The sequence below is a fragment of the Balaenoptera physalus genome (assembly GCF_965194825.1).
Source record: "Balaenoptera physalus genome assembly, chromosome: 4".
Taxonomy (NCBI): domain Eukaryota; kingdom Metazoa; phylum Chordata; class Mammalia; order Artiodactyla; family Balaenopteridae; genus Balaenoptera; species Balaenoptera physalus.
Window position 1 is genome coordinate 47,886,934 of NC_138891.1, and position 16,167 is coordinate 47,903,100.

The following is a 16,167-nucleotide window of genomic DNA, read 5'->3' on the forward strand; positions in this document are numbered from 1 at the left end:
TCTTACTGCTAAGTACGCTTTGCATTTCTAGCTGCCTTTTTTTTTTTTTTAAGATTTATTTATTATTTATTTAATTATTTTATTTATTTTTGGCTACGTCGGGTCTTAGTTGCAGCACGCAGGATCTTCGTTGAGGCGTGGGGATCTTTCGTTGTGGCGCGCCAGCTCTTCACTGTGGTGTGCGGACTTCTCTCTAGCTGTGGTGTGTGGGTTTTCTCTTTTCTAGTTGTAGTGCACAGGCTCCAGGGCACATGGGCTCTGTAGTTGTGGCGTGCGGGTTCCAGAGCTTGTGGGCTCTGTAGTTTGTGGCACGGCGGGCTCTGTAGTTGAGGTGCGTGAGCTCAGTAGTTGTGGCACGTGGGCTTAGTTGCCCCGCAGCATGTGGGATCTTAGTTCTCTGATCAGGGATAACCCATGTCCCCTGCATTGTAAGACGGATGCTTTACCACTGGACCACCAGGGAAGTCACCTAGCTGCTTTGTTTTTATTCATGATGGGCTCTTCCATTCCTCCATGGATTTCCTTTCACACACAGACCCACATCTACCTGTCTACACACCCATTTGTTAAGGCTATCTTGTTCTGTAGTCTTCCTTAATAACTAGTGCTAAAAGAAATATTTCCCTCTTCTGACCTCTTACATCATTTGCAGTTTACTTACAACATTTAATTAATATTATATAGTCTCTGCTCCTCTGCTAGATTGTAAGCTCTCAGAAACCGGGGATCGTGTCTTATTCTACAACCCTCAGTGGCAATCATAGTGACCTACATATATTAAGTATTCAATAAATATTTGTCAAATGAATGAAGGAAAAATTATCTGCTCAGATGTTACCTCCTTGGGTAAGCCTTCCCTGACCACCCAAGCTAAAGACTCTTCCTTGAGTTTCTCATTCTTCATCTACATCATTTTTCTTTATTACATTATCATTATGTGATATTGGGGTCTTTACCTATTTGTCTGTTCCTTTTCTGTCTCTCCTACCATAAATAGGCTCTAGGAGAGCAAAGACTTTGTTTTTTCCCCTCAGCATCAGTGGTGCCTAGAATAGTACCTAGAAAATAATAGGCATTTCATTAAAACTTGCTGAATCAATATATGAATTATTTTATTTTTAAATCAATAATTTAATATTAATGTAACCTTAATATTAAGGCTTAGCAAGAAAAGATAATATAAATAAGGTAATTTGCAGTTCTGAAATTGTCATTAATCTCATAATAGCTTTATATGCATATATTTTTAATTTTCTCTCTACCTATTGGTAAGTTTGGTTGAAGAGGTTACCTTTTGGGAATGGAGAATGTGAGGGTGGGAGTGAGAGAGAAGGGATCAGTCCATATCTCTTTTATTATCTCTCAGCCAAAATACAATGTCAGATGTCTTCTTTGCCAAGCTATCCATATTAACTAGGTATATTTAGGGAATACCACCCAAAGGCACAAAATCCTTTTCATAAGATGGTATAAAAAGCCCTTCTGATAGTTGACCTTGTGTGTCATAATGGTGAGAAACTAATTAGCTGCCACATTTCCCTTGAAACGTAACCTGAAGCTTTCATTTGAAATGACAGTTATCCTTAAAATACCTTCAGAATCCACACTGTATTTCTTACTTTGTACATTTCCAAGATAACTATTTTTTTTAAGTTTGTACTTTTGCCAAAAGTAAAATTGAAGTGCAGAATGAGCCAATTTTTAGGCCATTTTAGGAGTCTGAGAGATTTGTTCTTTCTGACATTGAAGGAGTTTACTAGTTCCATTCTGCACCTCACATTTGAAATCCTGGGAATACTGCTACTGAGTCATTGCGTCTTCTTATGATGCCAACCTTATCTCTAATTCAGAATTTAGATATGATGACCAACTTTGTGAAAGCAAAATTAGTTTACCTGTCCAGGGCAAATTTTTTTTTAATGTTTTAAAAAACAATCTCTTTTAGGATGAATGAGATAGGAAAATAACTTTTACCAAAACTTATCATGTAGAAATTGTCATGGTGAGAACAAAAGAACACAGTCAACTATTTGTGCCCTCGGAGGTTAATTGTTCATGTTTTGTTACTCTAATTATCATAAGAACGTATCCGTGTTCGATCCATTGCTTTTTAAGCCAAAAGGATTATGTCAAAGATAGAGAATGAGGTCAAAATAAATCAGTTCATTTCTATTCTTTTTCCTAAAATTTGCGGAGTCCAATTTTGGATACTGAAACTGTCACAAAATTAGTTTTGAGGGTTATTTGCGAATTTCAAACATACTCGCCCCCTCCTAGCCTCCAACAAGATTATTCAGAATAAGTCACAACTTTGGAAGTTTTCATTCTGATTCTTATCCTAATAATAGAAACTGACTGAGTCATATATAAGATTATGTATAGTTCCTTAGCAAGGCAATTATTAAGAATTTAATATCTTGTGATAGATAAGTTTTATTGTTGAGGAACTTCAAATCCCTAATCTCATTTCCCTTAAAAGTACTTTTAGAAATAAAATTATATCAACAGCTATTTACTGACCATTTACTTTTTAAAGGACGCTACTGTCAATCATATTTTCAGAATTATTTGAAATTATATGAAAGATTCTCTTTTTATTTGTATAAGTCTAGATATTTTACAGAGATAAAACCTTCATAAAGAGAGGTTTCTCCTTTAACTAAAAGAAGAGAAATAAAGTGGGGAAAACAAAGAGCTTGAGTTTATTTCTACAGAGAGTTGTAAATACAGAATCATGGAATTTTAGGGCATAAAATTAAGATAAAAATAAGATCAGGGCTTCCCTGGTGGCGCAGTGGTTGAGAATCTGCCTGCTAATGCAGGGGACACGGGTTCGAGCCCTGGTCTGGGAAGATCCCACATGCCGCGGAGCAACTAGGCCCGTGAGCCACAACTACTGAGCCTGCGCGTCTGGAGCCTGTGCTCCGCAACAAGAGAGGCCGCGATAGTGAGAGGCCCGCGCACCGCGATGAAAAGTGGCCCCCACTCGCCGCAACTAGAGAAAGCCCTCGCGCAGAAACGAAGACCCAGCACAGCCAAAACTAAATAAATAATAAATAAAAGAAATACAAACTGGGTACTAAATACAGATTCTAATTTAAAAAAAAAAAAAAGATCAAACCTTAAACTATTATGATTATTTGATTTCACCAGAATATACATATTAGGTGACTACTTTTAACAAATGCAAAGGTAATTGATCATCTATTTACTTAGTTTTACCAACATAAATACAGCTAGGTATTTAACCAGGTATTTTTTAACTGACCCTATGTCAATTCACAACTTTGTCTCTAAGCATATTTTGCTTAAGGTGATAAGAAACATATTTCTAGAAGTTCTGAATTTGGGGCTTCTTTTTTCTGATGGAAATATTCTCTAGATATGAAAGGTCATATTCCTAAATAACCAGCATGGGCTCTCTGATTCAGGCTTTGCTTAGGCCCATTTCACAGTGACATTTTCCATATCTTGCCTTGTATGCGTCGACTCCCCAACTAGCATGTGATGCCCTTGAAGGAAGGAATCCTGCTTCTTCACTTTCAGTCCATCATTGTTCCTAACTCCATGCTTTCCCATCTAGGTGCAGTTTAAAGATATTTGTGGAAAGGAAAGGGGAAAAATCATGGTAAGCTCAAACTCTAAGGTATTGTTAAGTTGATAAATGTGTGTTTTTTTTATGTGTTTCTTCAAATGCACAAAACTGATTCATTAGCTTTGACTGACATGGCCAACCTACTCATTCATATTATTTACTTAAAAGAATATAATTGGGCTTCCCTGGTGGTGCAGTGGTTGAGAATCTGCCTGCCAATGCAGGGGACACGGGTTCGAGCCCTGGTCTGGGAAGATCCCACATGCCGCGGAGCAACTGGGCCCGTGAGCCACAATTACTGAGCCTGCGCGTCTGGAGCTTGTGCTCCGCAACAAGAGAGGTCGCGACAGTGAGAGGCCCGCGCACCGCGATGAAGAGTGGTCCCTGCTCGCTGCAACTAGAGAAAGCCCTCGCACAGAAACGAAGACCCAACACAGCCAAAAATAAATTAAAAAAAAAAAAAAAAAAGAATATAATTGATCTCCCAAGATTTAATGACTCCATCTGTAACTCGGGAATGGTGGGAAGAGCATGGACCTTGGCATAGAATTCTAACTCGGCTGCCTGCTAGCCTTGGCCAGGCTACCCAACCTCTTCAAGCCTTGCCTCCTCCTTTGTGAAAGAGAATTGGTAATACTTAGCTTTCTGGCTTACTGTAATGAGAGAATAGATTTGAATAGCTACTCTGCTTTCCTCTAATTCGGAGTGTAATTACTGGGTAATCAATCTCTCTAATCCTCAGATTCCCTGTCTATTCAATAAACGTTAATTAAGCCATTCAACAAATATCACTGAGCATCTAATAAGCCCCAGAAACTATATATATATATATATATGCTTATTAAATGCTCAATATATATATTCCTAGGTTAAATAAAGTACAGGAAACTTAACAACACAAAGACAAAAGGGGGCATATTTCCACCCTGGGAGTACAGAGAAACGTTCTGGTGGAAAAGATACATGAATGAGACTTGAAATAGGAATAAGCATTAGTCACATGAAAAATATTTGGAGAGAGTTCTAGATAAGGGGAGAGAATAAAGGCATGGGGTTGAGAAACAGTACGGTTTGTATGGAAACAGTCTGACAGCAGGTTGTTATTTGAGTTTCGAATGTACACAAGAATGGGTGAGTATGAAGCTCAGAACAGTCCAGGCCAGAGGGCGTTTCGTGGGGTTTTTTGTAGACACTTTAAAAAGCTTTAAACAAGGAAGTGACATAGACAGATCGCATTGTAGAAAGGAATCACTGTAGAAATCATTAAAATGAGCAGATCTATTTAAGAGGTAAAAGGGAAGCATTACTAGAGGAAAGGACAAATAAGAAGGCTGTGACATTCATGTATGTAGAAATGATGCTCTGAATTATACAGTTTAGTAGTAATAGGAACAGATTTGAAAAAATATTTAGAATATAAAATAGATAAGGCTTAGAGACTACTTGGTTGTGAAGTTGAGTGAGAAGGGAAAACCAAGGTGGATGAACAGGGTGTCTAGCAATTAACTGAAGCTCCGAATCTAAGAGAAGAAGCAGATTTGGGGAAAGGGAATGAATAATACATTCAGTTTAGAATATGTAGAATTTGGGATTGCAGTCAGACGCATCCAGCAAGCAAATGGATAAGTGAGCTTAGAGAGATAAGAGCTGAAGATAGAGATTTGAGATATCTACAAAATATTGCCTACCTTCCGAGAGGAAGCTAAAGATTAGGTTAGATAGTGTATGTAAAGTGCATAATGCTACAAAGCACTATGAATAAAATAAATTGGATGGCATATTTATGTACCTAACTCAATAAATGTAATTTCTATTCCATCTTGGGCAGAATTATCAGACCAATTTCTTTATTTAAATAGAGCCTAAAGTTAAAGTTACAGTATAACTTAACAGCCTCCTCTGGATTTTAAAGAAAGCTTAATAAGCTGACGGTCAATCTTCCAGTTATTTCTTCTCAAATCACTAAACTATTATGGAGTTGGCTTAATGGACCATCCTCCCCAAGCCAGAACCAAAAAACTGACCTGTTCTCTTGCCTCTTTTGTTAAATGCCTCTTGGTTAAAAAAACGACCCTGCAAAGATCCTGCAAAATCCATCCTAACGTAAGACCTTCTACTTAGGAAATATAATTTTTAAATTCATCATCATGAAAGTAAAACAATATAATTGGGAATGCATTCATTCAATTTTCAATTCCAACCACAGGGATCCAAGTCCTGACAACCTTGTGGAAGATGGAAAAGATGGAGGAAAATGAGAGGAGTGGTAAGTTTTCCTCCACTCATTTCAATCCTCCCAAAAATTCCTCCCCAAGATTACAGAAAGTGACCACCCACCATGTTGGGGAAGCTAGTAAAGTAGTCTTGTTCAGGCTTCAGATGTGGCACTAGGCCTCTCTCTGACGGGACAATGACGCTAAAGCTGGCTGCCTGCCAAACTGCTGAGCTACACCCAGGCCAGCAAGGGTGGCACTAGCACACACTGTAAACCATTAGATAAGATGGGGAGTAAGTCATGGGACTTCTTGAACCTTGAGGGTCTGGCCAGCCCCCGGGGATCAAGACCATTCTCAGACTTAAGAGTTAAGACCAAGGCATTTACGACAACAACCAGAGCTGCAAACTTGCACATAGGTTGATTGTTATCAGCCTGTGGCCTGGTGCTAAAAGCTGGGCTCCTTTGAGTGGCAAACTGAAGTCTCAGCAATGGGGTGGACACACCGCCTGGGACCTTCCCAACTGGGACTCCAGATTGCTGTTCAAGGGACTTCCCAGCGCTGCTTGGATCTGGATGTAGCTGCTTCCCCAATTCGGTGATGTATAAACCTGTCTTTACCATTCTTTCTTAGTTAGTTATACTATTCTTTTCTTAATTAGTATACTGTAATCTTTGTGCATTCAGTAAACTCTCTCTAAATTCTTGTTTGAGTGTAGAGTGGTTATTTTGCCAGCGAATCCTACTAACCTTGAAACCGAAAGTAAGGCTTTCAGCAAAACACACCAATACAGGTCAAATCATTGGGTGTTCTTTTAAACCACTTTTGGATGACTCTATATATCTAATCTTTAAAAATTTCCCCCTGTAACCAATTAAAAAACCTCACATTTGATGCTATTTCTAGCCATGGATGTATAAAAATTATAACTAAGAAAATGGTGTGTCTCCATAGTTTTGACTAACGCTGATTAATTTTTAAAGTTCTTTTTTGTTACGTTCACAATTTAAAGTGGCTCAGCTGTATACTACACATCTACCCTGCCATGATATTAGAGAACTTCACTTATTCATTGCCATAGCCTAATTATAGAGATCATTAGGCCGTAGTCTGCTGGAGTGGTTATGAGTCATTGATGGATCATGATTACTCCCAGGGATGTGAAGAAGCTGTGCCTTTCAAAGGTGGGGATGATTAAATTAGTTCTTAATAGCACGTAGAATATACGTGCTATTAAGAACTATAATTAATGAACTATGCTTTCTTTACTTATAGTCAAACAACCCCTGAAAACTAAGCTGTGTGTGTGTGTCACTATATTTTCTAGTCTGTGTGTTTACATTTGCATTAGGCAAAAGCCTTCCCTATGACTGATAAAAATCCCCAAATAAATACTGCTGGTCTTCTAGGTATAAAATCTGATTTAGTCCTACTTCAAACCATTAAGATCATATTTCTATAGTGAATAATCTTGGTCAAATTACCTATTAGAGCAATATTTTGTGAACTGTTGAATTTATGGACAATATATTTTCAAAACACATCACACTTTAATTTTCCTAGTGCTTATACAATGCCATAGAAAAGGCCATTTATGATCCCTTAGTTCTCTCAGGAAAAGAGGAAAGAAAACTAATTTTCCTTATAATGAATGGAAAAATTGCTCCTTGAGAAGAGTAAGTGGGCTGTGAAAGGCCCTTCTCTGCACTGATATGAAGGAGGTGCTAACATAGATTTCAGCAGGCTGTTCCCCTCTTGTGCTGTCATTTAAACTAAGTAACAAAAGAAGGAGGAATGAGTTCCTTTTACAGTTGAAGGAATGCAATTTATACATTAAGAATTTATTGACTATAAAATTTGGGAAACTTTTGGATTTAATCCCCAGGAAGTGGTATTATGTTTCTATCTGGAATGGTTAAAGAAGAAGATTCCCAAAGCCAGGAGAAAGCAATGTAACACTTCTCAAAGCCACTCAAACTACATGATCTTAAAATATTTTATTCACAAGCATTCAGTCAATTCCAAATAGAGTTTCACTCACCTAGGTCACCAGCGAGTTAAAGATGCAGAATCAGTCAGGATTTCTATGTTCTTTTTTCTTTTAGATTTTGATTTAAATAAAACTTTCTCCTTTTACCTTCCTACAGTTTTGCATGAAGCACATCATACCTGTCCCAGCCTGTAACCAGAATTGTCTTCTTAAGAACCAGGATGTGTGAAATATCCACAGCTCCCTCTTGCCCAACATTTAGTGTGTGGTGACAATAGCCATTGAGGTCCCAGACCTTCAAGAGAAATATTAAAATCAGCTTTGAGACAAGAAAAGAAAATGTCTTCTTCAATGAGTACATTAACAGGGTGTAATAGGATTATTTTACACATTTTTGTTTACATCCTGGACTAGGGTTGATTCACTTGAGATACATAATAATTAAAGAAAATCCTCTCACCATTTGAATTTAGCTATTATATTTATTACTCGTTTTGTAACCTTATCAGTCTATTCTAATATTGTTGATTCAAAGGCTATAAATAAGTGTATATTTTTTAGGTGGAGACTATACAAAATCATGAAAAGCCACATTTTGGGGTCTGTCAGAATCCTGGTTCTTTCTCAAAGTGTCTTTCTAAATTTTGGTTTCCTCATTTATGACACAGGACCTTTACTCTTCAGGCCTGCTTGGAATTTTAAACATCTGATACAGAGCCTGAAACACAGTCATCATGTCCTAGGTTTCCTTTCTTCTGCCAATAAAACCTCCTGTTGACAGTGCGTGCCAGACCCAAGCCCACAGAAGCACAAGCAATTCCAGTTTACCTCCTCAGGCAGTGGGTGAGGATGTAGACCTGATGGGTGTACTTTAAGAGAGGAGGTCATTAGGTCACCAGCAGTTAAAACTAAGCCCTGCTATGAAACATTATTGGTTCATCATCAAAGAGGAAGTTGGCACCTTCTATCAAGATTAAAACACATATACACTTTGCCTCAAAAATTCAGCTTCTAGAAAATCATCACACAGAGACACTCATATGTATGAAATGACATATTTTGAAGGATATTCTGGATGCTTTGTTTACAAAAGCTAAAGATTTAAATCAACTTAATTGCTCACTAACAAGAGACTGAACATCAGAATATGGAATATCTACAGTAGCATATAATGTAACTATTAAGAAGAATGAGTCACCTCCAAGTGTCTAAGCTTTGCCCAGAGTCGACTAGCTATGGAAACTTAAAGCAAGTTGCTTTATCTCCTTGGGCTTCAGTTTCCTCCTCTGGTATAATATTAGTACCAACCATGTAGAGGTGTGCGTGTGTAAAGGGCTTAGGACAGTGCCTGGTTCACAGTAACCATGTGATAAAATTTAACTAACATCATTATTGTTGTTGTTTGCATTCATATGAATCAATGTCCAATACAGGGAAATGAAAAATGCAGAACAGCATGGACAGTGGACTGCCACTGAGAAAAAAATGGTGCTCATAGTCTAGAAAGATGTACAAGAAACTAGTACCACTGGTAGCCACAAGGGAGGAGCTGGGAACAGGGGTGAGAAAGAGACTTTCTTTTCACTGTATATCCCTTTTATGTTTAAAATTTTATTGTGTGCATACATTATTCAAAACAATTAATTTAAAAACAGACACTTCAAAACCGTGATAAATAGAGCAATACTTTTAAATCTTTGATTGCATAGGTACTGGGTTTTAGATTCTAAATTATAAATGAGATTGGAAAATATCTTTCATTCTTGTTTTTTCATAGAACATGGCCAGCGCAGCTCAACCTTGATTTATGCATCCTACATACCTACACTGAAATTGCCAAAGTTCAGAATTCTGTTGTGCTATTGTGATAAAGATAAATGTACCTTCAAAAGCTGTGATTGTAATACTAAATCCACATTAACTTCTAATATGTCAAGGCTTGAGCTGAGACATTGAGGGGTATACATGCTCTTCACCCACATCACTTTGTTCTCCTCTAAATATGGCTCTTACCAAGTCCACCTAAAATAATACCCACAAAAAAGTATTGTAAAGACGTGACTGTCTCCAGATCCTATCAAGCTGTGACCCTTAGCTGGGACCATTTTTGCAACCATCTACAGGTCTGCCCTACCCTAGACTCTATGACCAGTTATTCCTAAAATAGGGATAAAAATAACCTAATCCATTCCCTTCATTTTTCACTTCAGCCTTGTATCCAAGGACTGGTAAGTGGGCTTCTCACTTGTTCCTTTTGCCTAAGCCACTAATACTCCAGTTCCAGTTATTCTTGTGTTATTCTACCTTGACTATTGGGATTGGGATTATCCCATTACCTTCCCACATTTTACCAGTTCTCCCATGAACTAGATTACTTTACTCAAACACATGCTCCCAGCCCACACCTCATGCCATTAACCTTCCCAGCGGCCACGTTCTGCTGATTTCTAGAGATTCTCACTGCAACATGCTTCACACTGACCGTTGCAGCCTGGAATCTCCCGGAATACTTGCCCCCAACTTCCATAACGTTCTACCTACATATCCAGGTAGCTTTCCACTACCCTCCCATGCAGCCTACCTGAATGCATCTTACAACCTAACATGGAAGGTACATCTAATTAACAGCCTTCTGACCCCAGTTATGACAGAAATTTGAGAACCATTCAAAGCTTATTCAAGAAACTGCCTTCTGTTGCCTCAGACTGTCACAAGTCATCTCCCATCCAACACTGTCATCTCTCTTGAAACTGAGAAGAACAGAGAAGATTCACTGGTAAGCATGATTTCAGATTGTATCTAGTTTTGCCTGAAATTTTGATCACCTTTGCAAAGTAAAATAGCACTTTCCTCCCCAGAAGAAATTAATAATAGTTACAAAATTTAAAAACTGGGAGGATAAAATAGTGTTAGTTTAGGATGGATAATAAATAAGATTATGATTGTTCTTCCTACTTTCCTTCTTTACTGTCTTACTTACCTTCACATAAAAATGCAGATTACAAAATGGGTTGATTTCTAAAAATTCATTTTCTGAAAAATTTGCATCTATGCAATTTTTAAAGTTTACTTACTTGCCCTGATTTCTCATTTTATATACCAAAAAAAATAAAAAAGAAAGAAAGAAAGAAAAAAGAAAACTAGAGACATTAGCTGAAGCACATGAAAATTATTCAGGCTTCTTATTCCCCAATGTGGTCCTCTATGGCTTTCTGAAATAAGTAAGCCAAGTTGTGTTTTGATTCTAAATAATTTATTCAGAAAAATCATTTATTCATTTTTCCTCAGAGGTTTATTTTCCTAACAGCTTTGTTATTAGATGGTTTGGGTTATTTAGCTCTTCTTATCTTCTCATCTCTCTTCTTGAAAGACCAAAAATACCAACACAAATATAGCCAAAGCTGTGTCTCCTCGCACAATATTTTAGCCCGCTCATATCTGGATAGAAAAGCATCACTGTGTTCGCACCTTTACAGTCCCATCTGTGCTGCCAGTCAAAAGCCGTGTCTCATTTGCATCGAGGGCCATTGTGCTGATTTCTGCGTTGCCATGGCAACCAGTAAACTGTTTGATTTTCTGCCCAGTGTCTATCATCCAGAAGGAAACAGTCGACCCTGCATCAGAACTCATTACCTACAAGAAAATAACAGTGTAGAGAAATTAAATATAGTTCCAGAGTCCACCATTTTTATTTAAATAAAATATCCAGCCTGTGCATTTCCACTAGTGAGATTCCCCCAACAGTAACAATTTCGTAATGTATTTGCTTTCTTTTTGTTAAGCTGATAACATTTCAATTTCTAGGCCAGAACTGAGGTAAGGAAGTCATGATTCTCTTTATCAGAGAAGATAGGAATCTTCTTTCCTTACCCACTGTTCAGCTTAGTGTCTAGGGGCCATCCTGAAATCGAATCCTACTGAAATCAACTTATAAATCTTTCACATTTAGATGAGAAACTTGATTTTATCAGTCATGATGTTCTGACACTATTTACTGTATGAAAAGAAACCTTTTATTATATATTAGCTTCCATTTAGCATTCAGAAAATAAAGCACTACCAGCCATTATGGGGAAAAGTTCATTTCAGCAAATTGCTAGAGGTACTGCTTCTAATGCCATTAGTCTCTTCCTTCCTTTTTTCCTCAAGGTACTGTGTATATTTTTACAACTAACACAATTTTTGATGGGTCACTAAAAACAAAGAACACAGGAAGGTTAAATATAAATCTGCATATACACTCCAAGAGGAAGGCAACCAAACAAATGCAAGAAGGGATAGGATTATATATAGTAGTTCCATAGTAAGAAATTTAATAGTGTCAAGTAGACTGCTAATTTCAGCTCTAGGTATTTAGGCATCCTTTAAGAGACTTATAGGTTAAAACTACCTTGCCCATATGACTTTGGGACCCAAAGGAATGAAAGAAAAAACAAAAAAACACTAAACATAAAAATGTATAGACAGAAAGTTGCCTGAAGCAATATCTAGATTTTAAGAAAATTTAAAGTGCATCTTTATCCACTTAGGTATTGATTACCAATGTATAAATATAAATGTATTAAGAATATGTTAAATTAAAGTGTCACATTTTCATAATTAAATGGGTTAAAGTTTATCAAATGTATGTTTGGAAGGCCTGGATAACTGGCTGTCATACGTGTATTCACTCATTCATTCACTCTACAGGCATTCACTGAACGTCCACTGGGTACCAGCTCCATGAGGGCAGTGGGGCTTCACTGATGCATCCCTGCTCTCAAGGGGTCTATAGTCTAGGCTTGTACACTAGAATCACTTTAAAAATCACAGTTGTGTACCAGACCAGAGACTCAGACTTGATTGGATCAGGCAGTGGAATTTGTAAAGAGCTCCGCAGGTTATTTAAGTGTGCAACCGGGTCGGGTACTACTGGGCTAGAGGGAGAAACAGACAAGAAGTAAATAAATGCCCAACAATCCTACAAGTTTAGAGGTATCACTCCTGGGTGATCTGGGGGCACAGAGAGTAAAACCCCAAATCCATTCACTGTAGTGGGGAATGGGGATAAAAGGTGAGGGGGATCAATCAGGGATTGAAGATAGGAACGTGTATTTATTGAGTGCCGAGCCCTTTACACTCACTACCTCATTTGATCTTTAAAGAAACTCTGTAAAATTATGTTAGCACCCTCTCTCTACCAGTGATGAAATTGAGATTCTAATCAGTTAAGTACCATTCCCAAGCCTATATAACGAGGTTTGAATCCTGGGCCTTCTATGACAGACACATCATAAGGCCTTCCTCTATTTCAGCATCCTACCCCAGATAATTAAGAGTGATAAGAAGACAGAACTTGGAGGCTATTCCAAGCATGAGAAACAGTAAGAAGCGTAATGGAGCCAGAGTACAGACGATGAGATAAATGGTGGAATATCAGGTGAAGAAGCAAACTGATGACAGATATTTGAAATCCCTAATGAGCAATGCCAGAGAATAATGGGTAGTGTGTATAAAGTTGGTTTTTTTTTTTTAAACTGGGAAAGGGTTCATGGCCTTCATTGGTTATCAGTGGCATGTATGACTCAAAATAAAATTAAGAACAATCTCTTTGTTCTTAAGAAGGAGGAGAGAGATATTGCATTTTTGTTGGTTGGTTTGTGAAGGTACCTCTGGCAGCAGTGTGGAAAACAAACAGGTTGTGAGAAGACCATTTAGAGGCTGCTGTATCAGTCCGGGTGGAGATGCTCACCTGAGACAGTAGTCCCAGAGGTAAAAAAGAAGAGGAGGGATTGAATGAAAGGGCCACCGTTTAGCAATCTTTATGCCTCAGCAAAGAACTGATCGTGAGCGTGGGAGCTCTCACAGACTTTTTTTCCCCTGATATTACAACTCTTAATCGGACAATTTCCGAAATGATGTAAAACTATGTCTATGCTACACATTTTCTCTCTGTGAAATCAAAAGTAGCTTCAAAGTTTAATTACCGTTATTAAACTACAGTGCAATTTCTAGAACAAATGACCTGGATCTTCATAATAATGTGACCTAACACTTTAATTATCATTCCATGTAACTGTGTTTCTATTTGTTTTGGTTTGTGCAATATGCATGGTGGTTAAGCACTGGGTCTCAAGCCAGCATGCCTGAGTTTAAATGTCAGTGTCTGACCTTGGATTCATTACTTAATCTCTCTAAGCTTCAGTTTCCTCACCTATAAACCAGAGAGAATCATAGTCACTACCTTAAACCATTTTTAAGAGGTTTAAGTAAGCTAATATTTGTAAAGCATTTAGCACAGTTCATGGCATACAATAAATGTCATAAAAGTTAGCTAGTGTTACTATTCTATTTAAGCTTAATCATCTGACCTTTTATTTGGACTCATATCCCTTTTCATATCCAAATCAATTTAAGAAAAACATTTAATGTCTTGTTTTCGTCCAACCATGAGAGTGAATGTAGACAGCTACATTTCAGAAACCAGCTTTTTAGATGTACGTTGAAATTTAAAATTATATCACACTTGGAATTTTCTCACATAACTATTTAAGAATTTGGATTGTATTCATTAAAGATAAAGCCATGAAAGCATAATATTCCAAGCATGAGTGAAAATTTTGATAGTGGTCTTTGAAGAAAAGGTTAGAGGATTTTATGATTTCAAGTCAAAAAGCGTTTATTGAGCATCTATTATATGCTAGGCATTTCAGTACTAAACGATGGGTATTCCCTGATAGAGACAAAAAAGGCAAAATAAAGTAAACAAGGTTCAAAGAAAGACTTGCTTACTTGTTTAAGACTGGCATCACGCACATTACAAAGCATTTCGTCATCACCCACCACTTTTATCTAATGTAGACGTTCGATCAGGAATTAGTAACCTTTGCTTTTTGCTATTTTGCACTCTCCCTCCTCTGCCTTACCTGGCTGAACCCCAACATACTGTTCATTACTTTTCAGCACTTTACTCATTTCACAATTACTCATGAAATCGGAATCAATAATGACAACAGTGTATAGCCAGTTAGATTTCATTTTATGGCAATCTACCTTAAGGCACAGTCTTCAGGAAAACAACGTGTTGAAATACAAGGACTGACTATGTCACAAACACACACCTGGTATTAACCACAATCTGCTCAAACCATGACAATATCAGAATACAAGAATAACAAGGCAGGTGAAAAGACGTTCAAAATCAAGTGAGAGAGGAGGGCGTTTACCATCACTTGGCAGATGAAGTGGTTTGACTACAGGACCGTGAGGACCGTATTTTTAGCAAGCTGTTTTCATCGGCAATAAACTCCAGGAATAAGTATTGGCATCATATTTATATGCCACATTTTGATGATACCAAGTCCCTTTAAGTTTTCAGTTTCCTCCTGGCTGCTTCTTATCAGACAAGATCTTAACCTTTGAGGACAGGGCCTTGGTGTCCGCAGAGCAGAAACAGCACTGTCCTAATAACTACACTTCAGTGCAAATGGACCCTGTGAGCAAGTCGTTCTGATGGAGGCACACTCCACCTTATGTACCTGAGTTAATAACTGTTTAGGAATATATGGGTCTTTTTTGTCTCTCTCATCTGAAGCTGTCACAGCCAATCAGACAATTCTAAGATATGTGAGGCTCTATCCATGTCCCCTAATTGTTTTTTTTGCTATTCCAACAACAATAAGCACTTCTGTTCTCTTTTATATGCATCTCAAATTCTAGGTCTAAGCAAGAAAAACCAAAAATTGCAGCAGCAGATATTGCTGGCTACCAAGGGATCAGGACATTTGACTTAACTGCTGTTTATAATTTTATTTTTTTAAGTCAGTGCTGTTTGTGGTCCCATAATATAAAGCAGGTTGCCTCCTTTATTTCTATTTTGCATCAAATCTCTAGAAGTTACTTACCAGTAAGTAGTGAGGTGAGGAGAACGATAATATCTCAGAGTACTGGTACAGACAAAGAATTCGAATATTTTAAGGCAGCCATTCTCTATTTATAAATCTTATTTGCCAGATATTACTTCTTTGTAGATTAATTTGTAATTGGATCTTTCAGACTCATTCCTTCAGTTTGTCGAACCCCTACAGTATGCAAGGCACAGGATCTAGCCACTGGGGATCCAACAGGAAAAAAATTCCTGCCCTTATATTTAGTGAGGGAAGAGGGGAGAGATGCAACTAAATGAGAAAAAAAGCATGCGCACACACACACACACAAACACACACACACACACACACGATGTTTAGTGGTGATAAGCATTATAGAGAAAAATATAACCAAGAAGGAGGTAGAGATCACTGGGAGTGGGTTAAAAGCTGGGGGCTCTGGGAAGGTTTCCCTGAGGAATTATTTGAAGACAGACACAGAGGTGAGGGAGGGAGCCATGC

At 37.7% G+C, this 16,167-nt stretch overlaps 1 protein-coding gene across 1 annotated transcript in view; it reads right to left on the minus strand.

Annotated features, from left to right (window-relative positions):
- WDR49 (WD repeat domain 49) overlaps positions 1-16,167 on the minus strand; it is a 152,515-nt gene that overhangs the window by 42,272 nt on the left and 94,076 nt on the right. Inside the window, 3 exon segments of the mRNA XM_082459466.1 lie at positions 7,949-7,973; positions 7,976-8,096; positions 11,270-11,434. Coding sequence (XP_082315592.1) covers positions 7,949-7,973; positions 7,976-8,096; positions 11,270-11,434 — 311 coding nt within the window.